This window comes from Hyperoodon ampullatus (genome assembly GCF_949752795.1).
Source record: "Hyperoodon ampullatus genome assembly, chromosome: 10".
Taxonomy (NCBI): Eukaryota; Metazoa; Chordata; class Mammalia; order Artiodactyla; family Ziphiidae; genus Hyperoodon; species Hyperoodon ampullatus.
In genome coordinates, this window is record NC_136923.1 from 103,397,681 (window position 1) to 103,419,090 (window position 21,410).

Genomic DNA, 21,410 nt, shown 5'->3' on the forward strand with positions numbered 1-21,410 from the left:
AGGTTCCAGGGTAGGGTTTTGTATTATTTCATTGTAAAAGAAGATTTATCTTTAACCTTTTTTTCTGGGAAGTCCCAGAAGCAGCTGCTTTTCAAAAATGGATATCATCAAGGTTATGAGGGTATTTTGGGGTTATTTTTGGTTTTTGTGTGTCTGCTGATACCAGGTTTGAATTGAATTGAATTGTGGTTTAAGTATAAGCAGTGGTTTCTCTCCTTAGTTTCTCACCTGCCATCTTGTTTTTCCCCATTTGTAACTCTAGTCCTCTTTTGACTAGAGTTTTGACTAGGGTTCTCAGACAAGTGATTAAAGGGAGGGTGGCGAAAAAAGAAAAACTAGAGCCTTGGTTGTGGGTCTCACTCCAGCAGCAGTTTGGGGGAAACTGAAGTGACCTGAGCAGGCGGGGGTGACCAGAATTTAAAGGCTCAGTTTATGACACCGAGAGTAGGTTTTCCAGTCTCCAAAAGGCAATTTCTCCTGTTGAGGGGGAGGCCATGATCCACAGTCTGATGGAATCTGTGTGTAGAGCAGAGGTGGTGGCCTAATCTCATCTGGTTCCCATTCACTTGGGGAGGAGACCACAGGAGGAAAGTCCAGAGGGTATGTCATTCGGATGTTTGCTGGGCAGCTCTGTTTGCAGAGTGCCGTGTTGAGAGTGGTCCCGGGAGACCGGGGAGAAGGAGGGCAGCTGGGCAGGGGGGGACCCTGAGCAGGGGGTGGCAGTGGGGAGGGGTGGAGTGTGTGTGTCGGGGGTCAGTCCTGGGTGGCAGGAAGAAGCTCTTGTTTAAACCAGGAGGAGGTAAGGCACAGAGCTGTGAAGGTTTGAAACCTTGGGCCTCAGTAGGGATGCTGTCCACTGCAAACAGCAGAAAACCTTAGATCACACTGAGTTCTGAAATATGCAGGAAAACTTAAGACATTTCCGAAGTCAGGCCAGGCCCCAGTCCACAGTCTTTTCTGCGTCTCTTTCTGGCCTTTGTCAGTGCTGGTTCATCCTAATACTGTGTAGCGAGAGGCTAATACTACTTGGGCTGCCGTAACAGAGCACCACAGACTGGGGCTGAAACAGCAGGATTTGTTCCGTCACAGGCTGGAGGCTGGAGGTCCAAGGTCAAGGTGTTGGCAGGGCTGGTTCTCCCGAGGCCTCTCTCGGCTTGTAGATGCCGCCTTCTCTCTCTGTGTGTCTGTGTCCTGATCTCCTCTTCTTTTAAAGACACGGGTTGTATTGGGTTGTGTCCCACACTAACGACCCGTTTTAACTTAAACACCTCTTGAAAGCCTTGCGTCCAAATTCAGCCACATCTGAGGTGCCGGAGGTCCGGGCTTCAACAGATGGCTTTTGAGGGGATGCGATCCAGCCCGTGGCCAAGTGCCGAGGTCCTCGTGTTGGCAAGGTGATGCCCCCTGACGGTGGCTCTCGGAGGCTCCAGCCCCCTCCTGGCCTGGGAAAGAGGGAATGACAGCGTCTCCTTGCAGCCTGGAGCGTGGGTCCTTCTCTCTTACCTGCACCCCCTCAGGTCGCATACCTGCCCTGGACCAACAGCACTCACCGGGGGTGCCCTGTGCGTGCCGGGGACGCCCCTTCCCCGAGTCACGTGGGGCGGGCACCTGCACAAAACTGGGTTCAAGAGGAGTGGGATCAGGGAGAAGCAGGGCTGTGTGCAGAGGACCCCGGACTGTCTCTGGCAGGTGGGCAGAGGGTGGAAGGTTTCCGAGCCAGGTCGTGGCAACATGTCCCAGCCGCGGGCTGGCCACTCTGGCGGGCCACTCACTTCTCCCTCCTGTTATCAGCATCTGATAGGTGAGGGACCCAAGGCTTAGAGGCCAAGGGGCTTGGCCAGGGACGCGGCGTTCCTAATCGACGAAGCCGGCATCCCACACACATCAGTCCCGCTCCACCACCTGTGCTCCCTCCATAACACCAGCCCCCCTCTGCTCCCCCCGCCCGTTTCCAGAAGACAGACCGTGTGCCGTTGGAGAGGAGGGCCGGGGCCACCAGCGTCTGTGCTGTGGGTGATGGCGCCCGGCCACACGGGGTGGGCAAGGGGCAGGCCAGACTCACTCGCGTATCAGGTGACAGGAGGGGGCGGGCACGGAGCCTCAGAAAGTCCGCTGTAAAGTCCAGGGCGGCAGCAGGCGTGGCTCCCCCCGGGGGCCCTGAGGGAGGGTCTGTCCAGGCCTCTGGAGCAGCCTCGGTCCCTGGCGTCCTGGGCTGGGATGCACCAGTCCAGTCCTGCATCTCCACCTGGTCTCCCCACGTGCCTTCACGTCATCGGCCCTCTACCTGTGTCTCTGCTTCCACGTTTTCCCGTTTTCTAAGGACACCAGTCATGCTGGATGAGGACGCACCCTGATGACGTCATTTAGCTTCATCTTCTCTGTGAGGACCCTTCCTCCCACAGCCACGTCCTGAGCCGCCGGGCTGAGGAGTCACTTCGCCAGCTCTTACTGGGGGAACGCAGCTCAGCCCACGACGGAGTCCTTTCAGGAAGACAGAGCTTCTCATCCCTGCAACACGGGTGGTTCTGTCCTTCACGTCAGTTTTGCAGGAAGAGTGCTTTCCAGCCCATTTGGTCTGTTGTAGAGTGATGGATCTGCAAGCAGGTGGCTGCAGTGGCTGGAATGCAGGTGGTGACAGAGGGGGCAGGTAACAGGTGGCTGCAGATGGTGGCGGGAGTGCCTGTGGCGCTGTTCACGGTGAGGGAGAAGGGGGAGGGAAGGAGGGGAAGGGGCCCTGGAATAAACAGCACCTGTGCGAGTCGCTCACTCTCTGCCCTGAGCTCTTGGCCTGGAGATCGTCTCCTTGAGCAGAAGGGAAACAAACAAGCGCCTTCCCTCCTGGAGGGTCATCCAGCCCTCTGGGCTCTGTCACACCCCCTGCGTCTCCTTCCCCTTCGTCGCCTGTCACCAGAGAGCTGCCGGAGCGGGGAGGACACGGAAGCCCCGTCAGCTCTGGGTGCTGCTTCCTCATTGGGGACCCGTTTAAAACAATTTCCCAGATTTTTTAAAATGGAGATACAATTAACGTAAAGTGGGCAGATTTTAAGTGTATAGTTCAGTGGGTTTGGACCCATTTATCTGCCCCTTAACCACCACCTAAATTAAGCCGCAGCGCGTTCTCCCGCCGTGGAGAACTGCCCCCTGCGCGCCTCCCATCGCCTGCCCGCCCCCCCACCCCAGCAGCCGGAGTGTTACTTTCCCTCAGCACAGCTGGGTGCCGCCTGGCGCAGAGCGTGGCAGACGTGGATCCGTGCGGGACGAGGCCTGCGCGTCTGCCGCTCGCACCCGGCGCGCCCGTGAGGTCCGCCCACGTTCCCACCAGCGCCCACGAGTTCCGCCCACGTTCCCACCAGCGCCCGTGAGTTCCGCCCACGTTCCCACTTCCGGTGGTCGTCGTGCTGCTGGCCCGCCCTCCACCGCTCGCGTCACCGCGTTCGGGTTCTCCCTTCACCTGCCGGTGGACTTTGGGGTGTTTCCTGTTAGTGGCCGCTACACGTAGATTGCCATGACAGTGAAATTCAGAACTTCGTAAGCCCTGCCTACTCACTACCTTGCAGTTCCAAGACGTCCAAGTTGACAGAATCGGAGCAGCTAGTGGGAGGTCTTGACTGACTTATAATCCGGGTAGGTTTCCCTCTTTCCCTTCGCTTCCTGGGCGTCGGAAGCAGGAGCGCGGGGTGCCTGTGGGGGAGCAGCTGTGGCCTTCAAGCCCCCGGAATCCAGATGCAGTTTCCAGGGCCCGAGGGTGATGAGGAGGCCCGAGGAGTGGGGCTGGGGGCGGGGCTGCACGCGGGCGGGGATGCACGTGGGCGGGAGGAGCCACACCTGGACAGGCCGCGGCGGCCATGACCGCAGCGCGGGTACCAGGAGTGCTGTGGTTTTCCACCCCAGCCCGGGGGCGGGGGGGCTTGGAACAGCAGGACCTCCTGCCAGATGTGGGACCCGAGCCGGGAGCCCCGCATCCCTCCTGGCTCAGGAAGACCTGGGTAAGCCTGGTGAGGGCTGACGGCTCCGGGGTTAAAGAAGCTTGGGAGCAAGAGGCCAAACAAAACAGTCGGTGCGTCCGCCATTTCCCAGCCACGGCTGAACACAGAGCGGCGGCCCCATGTGTAGGGACACTTGTAGGGAAGGGCAGGGGAATTCTCTAACCATGGACCTGCCCGGCAGGATCCTGCTTCAGGGGAAGGAGGGGGTTAGGGGAGTGTTTCCCATCAGGGCTGGGGCGTGGGAAGGGAATCATCTCTCCCAACCTCTCCTCTCCGCCTACAGAGCTTAAAGGAAGCAACGAAGTGCAGGCAGACGGTTCCCACCATTTTTGAACCTCGAAAAACGTGGCGTTTTCCCCAGGGTTTTCACGTTTGTCCGTGTTTGCGTGCCGCTGGGCATTAAGTCGGGCACAGTGCATCCGTGCCTGCGCGTCGTCTAAGGTGAACTGTGCTCGTATTGAAGCAGGTGAAGACACCACTGATGCACTTGTGTTGAGACAGCAGTTTAGGGACTGCAGGCCCCGCCGTGTTCAGCAGAGAGAATGCGTTTATCCTGATGGCTGTTGAAGTTACTGAGCCGAAGGGGAAAGCAAGAGGCGGCTTTCTTGGGCTTGGGTGGGTGGTGTTCTGAACGGCACTTGTGCACGGTAGCCAGGAAACTCGGTTCCTTTAGGTTTTGTAAACGCAGCCCCATGATTTGAAAAAAAAACCAAAAGACCTTGTGAAAAATGGTTTTACACCTGGCTTTTTCACAGTCTCGATTTGACCACAAGCACCGCGTGGTTGTGAGAACCGGGGCTGGTCCAGCAGTGGCACGGGCCCGTGCTCGGGGGCTGTGGTGAGTGCAGCAGGGCGGGGGGAAGCCCCTAGGCTCGGGCAGGAGACCTGGGTCTCCATCCTGGGCTCTTCACCACTTTTCCACTCAGACCTCCAGCTCCTGGAGTTACTTGGCCTCCTGGACCCTAATTTCCGAGGTGGAGATGCCGCTTAAGGCGTAGGCTTTGCAGGGGTTCAAGGAAACGACCCACACGCAGCCTCCATCTCCACAGGGTGTGAGCTCTGAGACCCGTGCTTTATCCGAGCCCTTTCCTCGAGGAGCCCCCATTGGGGCTGGGAGGGTAACTGCTCTGAGGCATTGTACGAATCGCTGCAGTTTCCCAGCCGTTAACTCAACATGTTTAAAACAAGACATCTGGAAGGTCTCAGGACGAAATTACGATCAGCCCTGGCAAGTGAGCCTTCATGGCACGTGGCAGCCACCTGAGCCGCGGCCGCGCCTGGGGACCCTGCCTTCTCACCTTAAGAAAACGTCTGGGCAGCTGGTCTCACCTAAGAGATAAAGCAACTCACACCAAGGTACATGTGATGATAGAGCTAATCCTTCTCCTTGGGGCTCATCCCTATCCTGCAGCCTGTTCCTCAGTGGCAGATGTGTGGCCTGCACCCTCGTGCCCACCCATCGGTGCATCTGTAGAAAGGCTGGAGCCTGCTTGGTCCGCGACCCACCCCCGTTCGCTCTCTCCCTTTCTCTCCTCCCCCGTCCCCTGAACAGCGGGCTCGGGGATTTGGTCCCCTTCCTCTGAAAGGCTGCCAGGCTGGATCAGGGTGTTTCTAACGAGCAGCATCAGGCAAGAGCCATCATGAGGTTTGATTTCAGTTGACATTTGAACTCCGTTTGAAGGTTGGTTTTGACGCGTTCCCCTCTGTAACGTGGGGTGCAGGGCCTCCGGGTCTGCCCCTGCCCAGCCAAGAGGGAGCGTCCTAACTAAACAGAGCCCCAGGCCCTTGGATGTGCTCGCAGCGCTTTAAGTTCAGCTGTATTTCATTTCTTACTCACGGCCTGTTTTCCACCCTTAGACTCTCGACAGCAGGGACAGCACTTTGCACTGTTACTTCCTGGGGTCTGGCACACAATAGTGACCAGTAAACAGCCATTAAATATGGAAGCTGTGCCACCCTCTGAATACGCAGACAAGTCCCCGATGGGCCTGGACCAGGGTGTTGGCCGCGGGTGGGGATGCACAGGGAGGAACCTGTTTGCGTGAGGACGGAACCTAAGGACTGGGAGCCTGGCTTGAGCATCACGGGAAGTGAAGCCCAGGGGAGGGAGCAGGCGACCGTGAGGGACAGGAGGACCGTCACGCTTCCTATTCTCACGTCTTCCTGCACGGAATGGTCTGGGCCTTGGAGAAGCTTGTCCTGAGACTCTAACCCGTAAGGCCGAGAATCCGCAAGCAGGAAGCGCCTGCCCCCGTGCTTCCTGCTCTTCAAGGGGGCGTCCTCTGTGTGTAAGTTAAACAGAACCCTGACTAGTCACAGCTTGGGTTTATCATTGTTAGAACAGGAACACAATTTTATCTCACTTTTTTTTTGGTAAGATATATATAAAGTAAAACTTACCATTTTAACCATTTTTAAGTATATAGTTCACTAGCATTAAGTACATTCACATTGTTGTGCAACCATCACCACCATCCGTTTCCAGAACTTTTTCATTGTCCCAAACTGAAACTATCCCCATTAAACACTAACTGCCCATCCCCCCCCTGCCCCAGCACCTACCCTTCTACTTTCTGTCTCTGTGAATCTGATGGCTCCAGTGACCTCACATAAGTGGAATCAGACAGTACTTGTCCTTTTGTGACTGGCTTATTTCTTTGAGTGTAATGTCCTCAACCTCATCCATGGTGTAGCCTGTGTCAGAATTTCCTTCCTCTTTAGCGCCGAATACTATTCCATTCTGTGTATACACCACATTTTGTGTATCCATTCATGTGTCTGTGGACCCTTGGGTTGCTTCAACTTTTTGGCTATCGTGAATAATGCTGCTTTACACATGGACGTACAAATATCTGTTTGTGTCCCTGCTTTCACTTCTGTTGGGTATGTAGACTACGTCTTAAAGAGTCCGTAAGCACCACTGGACTTGGGCTGACTGAGCATCCTGCAAGAGGGGCAGCGGCATCCAGTGCAGGTACATGTCCTTTCGAGGGGGGTGAATTGTACACAGTGATGGCTTTTTGCTGTCATTGACCTTCTACATATCATTTCCTAAGAGTATTGAATGTTTGTCCATCTGTTACCAGTTAGCCTTTATAATCTCTTCCAAAGACAGAGAAACATAGTTATTGTTTTTATTTTTCTGACAAATTCCTCTGCTTATTTTGAATATCCTTTGACACATATGAATAGCAGCCCTCCTCTGCTCATGTAGATGCAGGGGTAACAAAGTGTCTAACCCCAGGCTCAAAATCCCAGAATTGTCATATTATAATTTGCGTTGTGGTCATCTATTAGGTCGTAGGGCAAACAAAATATGCATGGCAATATCTCTTATTCTGCAGTTCAAAAATATGCCCTTCAAAGTGTGTGTGTGGGGTGTCCAAGGCCTCCTGAGTTTGGGAAGTGCAGCCACAGAGCCCCCTGTGCAGGATCCATGGTGCGCAGTAACAGTAAAGGCTCTGAAAAGTCCTGCAGGGGAGACTCCATCTTCCCTCTGACTGTTACTGCAGATGAACACCTGTTGGTGCCCTCTCAAGCACCTTCAGAAAATGCCTCAGCTGCTGACTTAGAAGTGAATGCGTCTTAAAGATGCAGCCCCACAGGGGAGCACAGCCCAGTTGAAGGTTTCATTTATGGACCGTTCCCTCCTCTTCTGCTTCCTGTGTGCCTTAGAGAGAGGGGAAGGAGTGGGGAGTGCCCAGTGGGTGGCCTTGATGGCCCTGCGACACACTTTGTAAAATCCACTCTCGAATCAGTGGTTGATGGAGGGTTTTCACTTGGCAGTGTGTGAAGCGTACCTTTCCAGAACATGCCTTAGGCTGGAATGGAATTCAGCTGCCCTGGCTTAATTAGCAGGGCCACGCCCACCAAGCCCCGGTGCAGTTAATACTGTTGCAAGAAAGAGCCTGGTTTCCAAAGGTTCACAGAAGGGGCTGCCGCACAGGTTCCTGTGTGCTGTACTTCCAAATGCATCCATAGCAGAAGACACAGTCCCAGGCCCGTCCCCAGTATTGAAGCCCATGTGGTTCTGACCGGGCTGGCAGGTGAGGAGGGTGAGAACATCCACGCAGCCGTGGGGGGCCTGGGAGGGAGGCCACCTGAGGCCCAGTCTGGCCACTCGCAGCCGCTTCGGCCTGAGGGATCTCTGACCCCTCCTTCCCCTTCCAGCTGAGTCTGTTCTCCGCTTCCCTTTCCCACCCAGCCGGGCCCAGTGTGGGTCCCTGGGGTCTGTCCTCAGGAGAACTGGCTCACGGCAGTGGGTGGTACCCCTCGAGGAGCTGATTCTGGCTTTGGCTTAAGGATGCTTTGAGTTTTATTCGAGGAAAATCTTGGAGAACTGTCTTCTGTTAACAACTTGTCCCTCGGGATGTTGGAGGCCCCTGGAGGGGATGGCAGGGGTCCTTCCTCGGGCCTGTATCTCCACATGCACATCCCGCTGAGCCCTGGGCAGCCGGAAACAAACTGCAGTGTCACCTTTGGCTGTCACATTGCCAATTCTGCTCAATGTTTTGGGGAGATTAATAGTTGGTTCAAGGGAAAAAAACGTAAACACCCTTTTGGGTGTGGTAGTGTCACTAGCTTTTGAGAACCAACCTCCTTTTTCTCCTTTGGGTCAGAAACAGTATACTTAATGACTGTTTGTGGGACGTCTGGTACGTGGGGCTGATGTTGTCCTGTCTGCAGCTGATGAGCTCGAAGCAGGGGCGTCGCGTCCGAGCTCTGGGGAAGGACGTGAAAGGCGTGTAGACCCTGTGTGGAAGGGTGCCGGCTCCCCGTCCAGTCCCTGCCCGCTGTGGACACAACTGTGCCCTGGGGGCGTCTTCTGTGCTTGCCTCTCCCACTTCCTGTTCGGTGCCAGCTGTGCAGAGAGGATGTACAGCTAGGAAGTACCCCTTCATTTGGGTCAGTTAGGGTCAGCCTCGGTGAATAATGCGGACTCTCGATATCAAAACCCTTTTTGAAAGTAGTTTGATTAGCTCTCCTTCAGGTGTTACTCACCCACAGACATAAGCCCCTAAGGAGCTGCTTAAGTGGCAGAATTAATGAGTAATAATCACCAGGCACATGCCTTATATTAGTTTTGACTCATAACAAACCTATATTGCAAGTTTTATGACTCCTGTATCATAGACGTTGCAACTGAGACCCCAAGGGGTGAGGTAACTCACCCGGGTCATGTGACTAGAATCGAAACTCGGGTCCATCAGCTGAAAATCTGTGCTCTCACCTCGGTGCCGGCTGCCCACCCCCGCTGTCGCCTTCCGGCCCGGCCCAGCCCCCATGTTGGTCTCTGAATTCCAGGCCTCCTGCAGGCTCTTGTTTATCTGACGATGCCCCTGGTAAGCTATAGCCCAGCCCAAGAACAACAAAGGAAAAGGCCAAATTGGTAAAAATTCCCCAACTAGTGTTCTACTAGACCTTTTGTGAGTTCAGCAGCTGAGGGTTCTGTGTACCTTGTTTTAGCAGGTTGGTGTCAGCTGTCTTTGTGGAAAGGGTGACCATTTAGACTTCACATTTGTACTGGCTTCTAATTTGAGTCAGACACAGCAAACAACATCCTTGTTTGAAGAGGCCGTTTTGCCTGATATTATTCACGTCCTTTCAAGATGGCGAGACCGATGTTGAAACAGAGAGAAAACTGGTTTAGCTTCTCAACTGCTCTGATTTATTATTTAAAAAAAAAAAGTGACTATTGGACAAGAAGCCCAAGAGTTGGTCTCAATTAGAATGTTGAGATAATTTTTAAAAATTCTTTATGTTGTAAGGGCTTTGGACCAGAGTGAACGTGGTGCCGACAGATGACCGTGAGGCTGGGAGCTGGACCACACACCTCTGTCCTGCTCGGCAGTGATGGACTTGGGCGGTTTGCATCAGGGCCCCCTGTGAGGAAGGGAGATCTTCCACAGCAGCCTGGGCAGCAGCCCCAGGCTTTTTTTTTTTTTTTTTTGCCGCACTGCGCGGCATGCAAGATCCTAGGTCCCGGACCAGGGATCGAACCCGTGCCCTCTGCAGTGGAAGCAAGGAGTGCTCTGGACCGCCAGGGAAGTCCCCAAGATTTTTTAATTTTGAGCAAGTTACATCATTTCTCTAGGCTTCAGGCTTCTCATTTCTAAAATTAGGAGGTTGACCTTGACTTCTCCCAGTATTTCGGTACTAAAATTCAATGAAAAATAAGATACTGGGATATTATTTTTAATAGATGTCTTTGAGTACATACCTGCTATTCACAGGGACTTTACCAGCTATTTTTGCTTAGTCATTGTAACAATGAAGTAACAGCAAAGGTTGTCCTGCTTCCACAGTAACGCTTTGCTTCCTTGTAACTGAGGTCTTCTGAATACCAGGCAAGACAAATGCTCCAACCGATAACAACTTAATATAAACCACAGAACTGTTTATATTTGCATGAACAAGGGCTGTTTCTTTGAGTTTATTGGGGTGGGGGAAGAACATGAGTTTTAATCAGACATGGATTGATAATCTTCTACTGAAAGACCATTTGACTTTGGACTAGTTGCTTCCCCTCTGCCTCAATTTCCTCATCTGTAAAATGGACTCACTGGTCATAAACCCGTGTTGTAGGGCTGTTTTGATCCCTGAATGAAATGCTTAGTCAAAGCAGCCAGCAGAACCCCAAGACCATGGCAGGTGCTTAACAAATGTTGAGACGATATTTAATTTTATAGAACAGATTTGTTCTATTAAGAGAGAATTATTCATTGTTTTAAGTAAATTTCTCATACCCTGTATTCTGTGGGCTTTTATAATGAAACTAGAATTTTCTTTCCCTTGGGGAAAATTACTAATGGTGAAAAGTGTGGCGGAAACACTTAAAAACTATATTGCCTGTATAAATGTTGTATAATATGTAATTATGTATTAATTATTTAAATCCTGTTTGAAGAAATAATCACGGAGAGAAAGAGGGTTGAGAACATGCATGGCACGGTGAACACAAGCAAACACAGAGCACGTCCGCTTCCGGAGTGGCAGCTCCACGTGCTGTCCTGCCCCGTCCCAGACATCAGCTTAGAGACTGAGGACGTGGTCCCTTTCTTCAGGGACTCACGGTCGAGTGCCGGGGTCGGCAGACTTTCCCTGTGAAGGGCTGAATGGTAGACATTTTCCGCTTTGCAGGCCATCTGTTCTGTGCTGTCACCCCTGTGCTCGGCACATGCACTTGTGCACCAGCAGAGACGGGCCCCCATCAAACTCGACGTGCGGAGCAGGGGACAGGGCCACATCGGGCCTGCGGGCTGTAGTTTGCCAACCCCTGAGCTGGTGAAAGAAAGATTTGTAAGCAGCAGGCAATTATGATATGTTCTGATCAATAGTCTGGGTGTTTATCCTGAGTACAGGTTGTCATAGGAGTACAGAACAGGGATACTAGGAAGAGGAGAGCTTCTCAATTGACTTGATTAAATATATGGAAATGTTTTCTTTGTATCTTTCTAATTTTCTGCCCTTTGTAATTAATTGTGTGCTTACAAAGCTGCTGTATGCCCACCGAAAGGAATAATGCCAGGAGTACAGAAAGGCTGCCGTTCTCCAACCCACAGGTGATCTACAATGTTAAATAATTTTGGTTGAAATGAGTTGTATCCATTGAGCCAGGAAAATCGGGGTGTGCATGGATATTGTAGGACAGGCAAAGGGCCCTGCGGCTTTTCGGGAGCTGGGGGTTCCCTGACGTGGCTGGACCCTGGCAGGGCAGGGAGGTGAGGGATGACTCGGCCCAGAGGCACTTCTCGGGGCTGAGAGAAGTCAGGGTCGCAGCTGCCGGGCAGTGGGGAGGGACGAGGCATTTGTTTCCGCAGGTAAAAGATCATTTTCCTTCTGCCTCTGAGTTCTTCCCGATTGATCACCTGGTCATCACATTCTTCTCGTTCCAAGGATTCCCTGAGCCTGCTGTCCAAAGGTCTCCACACTTTGCTCCTTTCCAGAATTAGTGTGGCTCGTTTAAATGTTAAAGTCCAGTTTTGTTCCTGTGCAGCTCTTCTACACATGTAGCAACTGTTTAATTTCTCGCTAAGAATCTTTCAGTTACTTAATGCCGGTGTGTTGAGTTCACTTAACGCATGAATAGTTCCCTGGGGTTGCATGTTCAGAGCAGTGGAGTTTTTTGTTTTTGTTTTCTTTCTCTCTTTCTGGTTTTGCAATAGTCCTCTTTAACGCATAGGGTTTACTATCAATTTCCCTTCTTAGAGGTAGTAAAATAGGCATTGCAGGATTTGGAAAGACTCTCCAAGGTTTTGGTTGATAGAAGGCCGTTGCTTATTTACCGTCTCTGCTGCCTGTGGAATATAGATTCAGCATCCCCCAGTGCCATAGTGGGCATTATGGCACATTCATAAGGACGTTTACTAACGTAAACCTCTGCTTAGAACTGTACGGTGTTCCTTGTTTCCTTTCAGAAAAAGTAAAGGAAAATTGAGTGCCTCGTGTTACCTGGCAGAGATGATCCTACATCCACTACTCAGGGCCTGTTTAGGTGGTTAATTTTCTGTTTCCCTTTTAAGTTAGCTTCTTAAATTTTTATTTATTTTTTAAATTGAAGTGTAGTTGATTTACAATGTTGTGTTAGTTTCAGGTGTACAGCAAAGTGATTCAGTTATACATAATATATATGTATATATCATTATATTCTTTTATTCTTTTCCATTATAGTCTTTTACAAGATATTGAATATAATTCCCTGTGCTATAAGAAAGAGGTTTTATACTTCCAGCCCTTTAAAAATGGTCAAATTCATTAAGAACCAGGAAAACCCCCGAAGGCGACAGTTTGAAGCATTTGTCACGTCCATCTCTCTTCCTCCACACCAAAGTGGTCCTACAGCCAAAGGGCAGCAGGCCTAAGAGTCATCACTGGAAGAAAAACAGAACAAGACCGATCACTGACTAAGGGTTAGGGTGAGTCTAAAATTACTACACTAGTCCAGAACGGGGCTACGTGAGGTTGAAGAAGTTCACCAGCTTTGACACTGTGGTTTCGGACCGGTTTCCTTTGCACGAGGAGAGAGCGGGTTTGCTGGTCTCTTCCATGGAGCACCAACAGGCTCGCAGTGGATTTTTAGTTCAACTATTTCCCTCAGCGTGCTGTGTTTGGGTTTTTGGCACCAAGTTGGTTGGGGAAAAAGAAAGTGGAGGAGCCATTTGAGCAGCAGTTAATGAAAAACAGGGAAACAAAACTAAAAAAAAACCCAAAAACCTCCCAGAGTATCTGGCAAGGTCGTTCATTATGTCATTTAAGGAAGCTCGAGAGAGTGCCAGCCCTAATTGGCAGTTATGTTGGCTGCTGTGAATCTCCTAAAATTGGAGGATGAACTTAGAGGCAAAAAGCAGAGAATAATTCGGGGTTTTCAAAATATGCAGTATTTCTTGAATTTTGATAGCGTCTTTAGGAAAAAAAATCCAAATACTACTAGATTAAAAAAAACAGAAACAGGGCTTCCCTGGTGGTGCAGTGATTAAGAATCCACCTGCCAATGCAGGGGACACGCGTTCGAGCCCTGGTCTGGGAAGATCCCACATGCCACAGAGCAACTAAGCCCGAGCACCACAACTACTGAGCCTGCGCTCTAGAGCCTGCGAGCCACAACTACTGAGCCCGCGTGCCGCAACTACTGAGCCTGTGCTCCAGAGCCTGCGAGCCACAATTCCTGAAGCCCGGGCGCCTAGAGCCTGTGCTCTGCAACAAGAGAAGCCACCACAATGAGAAGCCCGTGCACGGCAACTAGAGAAAGCCCGCGCGCAGCGATGAAGACCCGATGCAGCCAAAAATAAATAAATAAAATAAATCCATTTAAAAAAAAAAAAAAACACTGAATAACACAGACCCGCATAGGCTGCCTCAGTGTTGAGCAGCTGATTGTAGCTAATGTGCTCCGTGGGTCCAGCTATGTGGCCACAGCCTTCCGGGGTGTGTGTGTGTGTGTCTGGGGGCTGTTCTTGCCACTTCTCTTGTCTCCAGTTAAACACAGAGCAGGGCAAATCCTCGGTGTATCAAACAGTGGTTCATGAGGGTCTGCTGAAATACCACTCTAGGGGGGAAAAAAAGGTTGCAGAAGAATGCTGACCCTGCATTTCTCTAAATTCCTCCAGTTCAGTCAGGAATTTTGTTTTATTTAAGCTTTTGAAGTTCTAAGCAGTGTTATCCCCTTTGCAGTCTGAGCAGAAACTTTTCCGTTTATCTCTACTGACTCCTCAGGGTTAGAACAAACGTGCGTTGTGACTGGTAACACCCTCGTGGTTTCGAATGGAACAGCCTCAGATGGGCATCTCCAGCACAAAAGATGAAACTTGGGGGAAATTTTTCACTTAGTTTCCTAAAAAATGTTTTTGGCTTTAGTCAATGAACATTAACATCATCGGTAATCTTCAGGCTCCAAAGATGTAGTTTGTTTCTAGTCATTTTCCAAACAAGCTTCCGCTAGGCCTGGGTGTTTAGATTGTGTTAAAATGCATATTCCTGAAAAGGTGAAAAGGTGAAAAGTTGTTTTTTTTTTAATCATTTGGTCTCACCCTACCACTTCCACCTGCCACTGTGGGTGGGAGTTTACATTACTTTTTTTCTTTCATTTTAAGGCTTATAGATTAACTGTAGAAAGTTTGGAAAAGTCAAGAAAAGTATAAAATCGAAAATAAAATTCAACTCTCCAGAGATAGTCACTTTAAATATTTTGGAATATCTTCTTCTAATTTCCCCTGTGTACACAAATATCTCCTCTATTCATGGTTTTTTATTCTGAGCCTTTCTCATACTGTTATGTCATGAGCATTATTTCTCAATCATTTGCTTTCAAAAGCTAACATTTTCATGCTGTATAGTCTTGCTGGATGTCAGGCAGGTTCCCATTTCTTACAAGTTACAGACACTGAGCGTCATTGCACCAGGACATCTGTGAGCATCAGTCATAGTCTCCTTGGGAAAAACCTCCAAGAAAGGGAATTGCTGGGATAGAGAGTGTTCACGATTTCAAGTCACGGGACGCATGTTGCCAGACGGTCTTGCAGAAATGCAGTGCTTCGTTTACACGCCCAGCACAGATTTGGTCCTCTTGGTTTCTCCTGCATTTTTGGGAAACTAAAAAGAAAATTTTCTTTGCAAATAAAATATTGAGCTTTGATTTTAATTAGTGGAATTGAGCATTTCCCAGGTGTTTTTTTTAACCATTTGTTTCATATTTTGTTAATTTGCCTGGTGCTTTACCCATTTCTAGTAGGAGTATCGTCTATGTTGTTATGGAAATACTTACTAAGGATAGTAACCCTTTGGCTGTTGTAGGGAAGGAGAAAACCTTTTTCCTCTACCCTCCTAGGATCTGTGGCTGGGGCCCTGGGAACTAGACTGAAGGCAGCTGAACAAGAGGGAACCAGGGTTCATTGCCAAGTGCAGCCGGGCACACAGGAGCGCTTGGTGACCAGTAACTCAAAGGGGTGGTCGGAACTTGGGCTCACGTCTTAACAGAAGGACAGCCCGTTTGTACAGGAGTGAGGAGACAGGAAAAGGGGTTGAGGCTCTTAGGGGTGGCAAACTTGGGAAGGAAATACGTGGGGGAACTAACGGAAGATGAGGGTTGTTTTAGTGAGGTGGTTTTTAATTTTTTTCTTATATTGGAGTACAGTTGATTTACAATGTTGTGTTAGTTTCAGGTGTGCAGCAAAGTGAGTCAGTTATACATATTTTTCAAATTCTTTTACCATTTAGGTTATTACAGAATATTGAGTAGAGTTCCCTGTGCTATATAGTAGGTCCTTGTTGATGATCTATTTTATATATAGTAGTGTGTACATGTTAATCCCAAACTCCTAATTTGTCCGTGAGGCTGTTTGCAGACGCATCTGGGTGCCAACTTTGTCTTCACGGCCATAGGACTTCCCCGGGAGAGGGAGTTTATGGCCTTCTTCATTTCTCAGAAGCCTCTGCTTTTAGGCAGATAGGGACACTCTGAGAAGGCTTCTTTCTGAATCTGCTGATTCTCATTTGCTCCAGCTCAAAATCATCCTTAGGCCAAAGTGGCATGTTTTGGGGGTGACCCATTCTGATCCCCCTTCCAATATATTTTACAAATTTATCTCTTTATAATTGTGTTTGTGGTATTTTTGATGCAGGGAGGTTTTAAATAATAAGTAAAATGAATAATAATTAAGGAGTAACAGATAAACTGTTATAAAATCCATCATCTTTTCCTTAGGTAGTTTTTTTCCTCTTCGTTTTTATCCTTAGGGAGTCTCTTTCCACTTCAAAATTGGGTGAGTAATCTGTTTTCTTCCAGTGTTCTTATGTTCTTGTTTTGCATTTTACTTTATCATAGTATTCATTATTGCTGAAAATAAGATTATCTTCCTCATCTCCCATTTATTTTCCATCTTCTTTAGAAACTTCATTAGTTTCCTTGATGAATATTTCTCCCCTCTGGCAAGTCAAGCAATTAGATTATTCCTTTGAAAATAGTATAAATTTTATTTCTTTTAGCTTATCTTTAAACTATATAGGTGGGAAAACAGTCTACCAGATTTTCTGTAACCACTGCCTTTTTTTTGAAAAACAGAACATGTGCAGCTAAGATTGAGATCACATTCTAGGGTCAGTTTCCTCTCCATGGAGCATCCCGTGGCATCACGGTGGACCATCCCCGGTCCTGGAACAACGGCAAGGGAAGCAGGCGTCAGTCTCTGAAAGGGGGCCGTGACTTCTCCGCTTTCGCGATCTTGTTAAACCTGCTGACGCAGTGCTTGACTAGAGGGCTGTTCTCACTGTTGTGAAGGGAATGGATTTGAGGGGTTAATGCGTGGAGACCCCTGTGTTAGTTCAGTGGGGAGGCCTCCTCTCCTCTTGCCCTGCACACTCCTTCCCAGGGAGATCTGGTCATAAAATCAGCGCTCGCCCAATTGCAGGAGCAGCTGAGAGCTGAGCCTCCTGAAGGGTGCCTGGAGCAGTCCCTAGAATGGCCTGTCCAGGGACTGGGGCACAGTTAGGAGGCTGGGGATTCAGGAGGTCACTGTCCAACCCAGGCTCTGGGATCACACCTCGGCCACCTGCAGACCAAGCCCTGCCTGATGTGACCACCAAATGGATGTCCCACCTATTCCTGGCTTAACGCTTTTCCTAATTCAAGTCACCCTGGATATTAGATCGAGGCTGTGCGCTGGAAGTTAAGTACAGACGACGGGCAGAACCTCAGTTACATGTGAGGGCTTAGCAGTAAGGGAGCCTGGAAGTGGTGTTTTCCAGCCCACACTGCGGGAACCCACACCAAAAGGGTGACGAGTGAGCCTCATCACGCGTTCCCAAAAATCGGGTTGTCCATGGCAGAGGTGGAGTGGGGGATGGGTGCCGGGTACGCTAGGAAGGGAGCACCCTCTGGCATTGGTGATTGACGGGTGTGAGAAGAGGGAGGTGACAGGTGATGATGTCAGAGACAGAACCTGTGCCACTGAGTCCTGGCTGTGCACAAGTTAGGTTTCTTAACGCCCCTTAGCCTTTGCTTAGTGAAATGACCCATTGCCGTGTCTCATCGATAGTGGGACAAATTTCGAAAGCAAGGTGATCTCAAAGCTTCCTCATACTTCTGAAATTCTTCTGGAGGTTGTACGACATCTGAGCATATTTTATTTTCATCAGAAGTGGGGCGATCGGACAAGGGATGCTGTCCCGTGGATTCCCAGCCCTACCTCACCTTGTTTATGGAGTGGACCTCAAGGGGCCTCCAGGCTTTTAGGGGTGTCCAGCAGACCCCGAGCAGGAGGAACTTTATCTGGGGCAGCCCGCTGGGGTCTGGAGTAGTTTTCTTTTGACTCAGAGAAGCTGTCTGCTCCGGTGCCTGATTGAGGGGTTAAGGCGCCACGTGGCTGCCTTGTCCTGGATCCTGCCCCCACCCCGCCCCCCAGGCTGAGGACAGCGGGGCCAGCAGACACTGCTAACCAGGCTGCTTTTCCCTCCTGGCCGTGGGAGCAGTTCTGTCTCCCTCAACTGTTTCAGTTTTCCACTCCTGCCTTGTTAATTGATAGAGATTGCACTGAACATCTGACTAGGTAGCAACTGAATTGGGTCATGGCTGCCCAAGGCCAGGGCGGGTTATTGTTTAGAGGCCTGAACTCACAGCAGTGTTGGCAATCCGCTCCCCCCCAGATGCTTTTATGAAAATCTCTTTTGTCCCCTGGCCATCTAATAGAAGCAGAATGTGCTCCTTGGCGTCACTGACCCTCAAATAAGCTCATCAGTGAGAAGTCTGGGTGGAGACAGGAGTGAGTGATTCTTGGCCCCAGAGCCAGCGGCTGGTCCCCCTTCCACCCCTCCCCCTTCCCCCTCCCCCTGGCAGCAACCTGGGACTGGGCGTGTCCTCCTCCTGCCAAGAATGTGCCAGGCTGAGGTGCAGGAAGGTGTGATGTGGTTGGGATTGTAACCATTCTAGGTGCTGTAAGCACCTCCTTGCCCGGAGGAACCAGATGGGCTGGTAGATGCAGCTCTTAGCCTTGGAAGTCAGTTAACTTTGTGGGCAGAGTCCTGTGCTAGGCAGAGTGGAGAGAAAACAGTTCAGAAACAGCCTCAGAATGTAATAAACCAGGCTGGGGAGACAGAATATACGCACACTGGTACTTCCGTGAGTGTTGGTTTTCCAGGCTGGCCTGCGAAAGCCCCCTTAGCTCACACTCTAGTTTCTGACCCGGCATTTGCTGCACAAAGCACTGACCAGCCCTGCTGTGCATGTTTCATGCGGCCTTTGGCCTCACCCTGCTCTTGGGGGTTGACTGTTTGAGCCCTGGCCCAGGCCGGGGAAGCTCACTCACTGTATTCAAAACAGCAGGGAAATGGCAGGCCAGGGCGGCATCGTTGTCACCTGGACGGCTTGTTAAACTGCTTGCTGTGCTTCCTCCAGAACTTCCCATTCGGGGTCTGGCGTGGGCCCGAGAATGTGCATTTCTAACGCCTTCCCAGGTGATGCTGATGCCACCGGTCCCTGGGCAGACATAGGGGGATGTCATCCCCGTAAAGAACTCCTGTATCTGAACTGTTAATGATGAGATTATGTGCAGCTAGCAGTGCCGGCCCTGTATGTGTCCCAGGGAGTCCAGGGAATGAGGTGGCGGGCGGCTGCCTTCTTGCTCTGTCCAGGCTGGCCCCTCCCTCCGCAGTGGCTGGTGCAGAAGCTTGGCTTGTCCCAAAGCCCGTTGAAGCCGAGACCCCATTTGTGTGCCTCTCGGGCCCAGACGTCAGTTGCTTGTGGATTGAGGGCCGTGTTTCCACTTGGACACACGTCACTTCAAGGGAACAGACGTGCATTTCTCTCTCACTTCTGCAAAAGGAGGAAGGAAAAATTGGAGGGTTATTTTTATTTCTTTTTCTAAATAATAAAGCTTAATTGTAAAAACAGTCTAAATGTTGTATTCACCAATTGATTGGCTTTCTCTCCAAGCGGGGCAGGTGGCTTTAGGATGTAATATGGGAAAACACAAGGGCCATTGATGAGGGAAAAAAAGTAAGAATGCTTAGTTAAGATTGATATTTTAGTATTTACTGCTAACCCTCTTTATTTTTAAGACGACTTATAAAGTTTGGGGAGTTTTTTGGGATGGAAACACAGAGGTTGCTTTCAGTTTCCTTGTGTTACTGTGATACTCCGTGCAAAAAGCTGGCAGGGGCTTTCCACCTGCAGGGCCGCGTGACAGCTGTGCCAGTGATGGGGGACTCCCAGCCTATGGTGGCAGGGTGGAGGAAAGACTCATCCGCAGATGTCATGGGGGCTGTGAGACCCTGCAGACTTTTATCCTCTGTCCCGGGCTAAAACATTACACCGCCTTCTGTGGGCAGATTATATTTCTCATTGTTGGATTTTCAAAAACATTGAAGAGACTCTTAGCGGTATGTGTGACACAGCCTGTAAAGGGTGTCATGACCCTGAGCGCAATTATGTGTTGCCCTTATGATTGACAAGTGGCCTCTGTGTGTGTTTCTCTCTGATCTGTTTTCTATTTGCCCCTCTCTAGTGGGATCTTGTGTGTGATAATGCCTGGAAGGTCCATGTCGCTAAGTTCTCCTTACTGGTTGGATTAATCTCTGGCTACCTGGTAACCGGATGCATTGCTGACTGGTAAGTACTCACATGCCCACCGAACAAACCCGGGAGCTGCAGCGAGCCTCTGCTGCCTCACGGGGCACGGTCGGCTGAGCTCACCGTGACCGAGGCTCTCCTCTGCCCTGGCGCTGGTGCCAGAGCAGAAGGCTGTCGCTGCCACCTGCAGAATTCAGAATGAAAGGAATTGGCCAGTGCACAGAGCAGACCCTTTTGAAGTGGGAATCTAAATTCATTGCAATTCCGCGGCTGCTAGAATCTAGCAAAACCAGCTTCGCAGCCCATGTCCTCCTGACTGTCAGAGTGCGGTTAGGAAGAGCCTGGGGACGTGGCTTCGAGGCTTTATGGGCTGGGCCCTCAGCGGGTGGATATACAAGAGGCGTCAAAAGATGGGGAGAGGACACGCCGGACTCTCTTCACCCCTGAGAGCTGGACGGTGGGGCTGTGCCCATGAGCGCCCTGAATGCCGCACAGATCTTAGAGAGGGACAGTCCTTGTAGTCGGCTTGGCCAGCAGATGCCTGTGCAGGTCCACGGGGAGCTGGACCTTGAAAAGTGGACAGCATGTGGGTAATGGCTGGGCAGTGCAGGCAGAGGGGCGGTGACCAGGGGCGAGAATGAATACGCTTTACTTGGGTGGGTCGGGGGCCAGGTGTGTGGTTCAGGGTGGAGCGGCGGGTCGCTCGGAGGGCGATGGGGGTAGTCACGGCACTAAGAACAGCGACGATGGCAGCACCCTCACCTCCTGGCTGCCTGCCTGCCGTTGCCGGGCACTGCTGAGTGTCTCCATGGAGTGGGATGTCCCATCCCCACAGCACCCTGTGAGGGAGGTACTGTTATGACCCCTGTCTCACAGTGGACAAGCGGAAGCACGGATGTTCAAGTAAACTCCCCAGGGTCACTCGGCCTTTAGGCCGGAGAGCCAGGATTTGAGACTAAGCTGGTGGTGGCCCCAGAGCCTGGCTCCACGGGTGTAGACAGCAGGCTGGTGCTCCAGAGAGCACCTCCGGGGACAGAGCGGCGGGGGAGCCCAGGGAGGCCCCTTTCAGGTTCTAGAACTTTCTTACCCAAAGCTAGCGCCCATTTGGGAGTTCCTTGCATTAATGTGAAGTATGATTTCCTGAGTGTTCAGAATTTGCTTAATCATCGTTTGGAAGTGCTTCTTAAGGACATACTCCCTGGAGACGGCAACAGAGACGCTGTCAGTCATCTCTGGAAACCCACAGCCCGCCCTCGCATGGGGTTTGGTGGTGGCTTTTCTTGGGGGATGGAGGCGGGGAAAGGGCGAGGGTTTGGGTTGTTTGTTTTTTTTTTAACCAAATACTTGAGCTTTAAGGTCTTCAGAGT

General features: G+C 50.7%; 1 protein-coding gene across 2 annotated transcripts in view; it reads left to right on the forward strand.

The window, feature by feature from the left end:
* Positions 1 to 21,410, forward strand: part of SLC22A23 (solute carrier family 22 member 23) — a gene marked incomplete at its 5' end in the record, with an annotated part of 143,476 nt that overhangs the window by 14,458 nt on the left and 107,608 nt on the right. For both annotated transcript variants that reach the window (XM_079712244.1, XM_079712243.1), the window contains one exon: positions 19,979 to 20,082. In XM_079712244.1, coding sequence (XP_079568370.1) covers positions 19,979 to 20,082 — 104 coding nt within the window. The remainder of the gene's footprint in view (positions 1 to 19,978; positions 20,083 to 21,410) is intronic.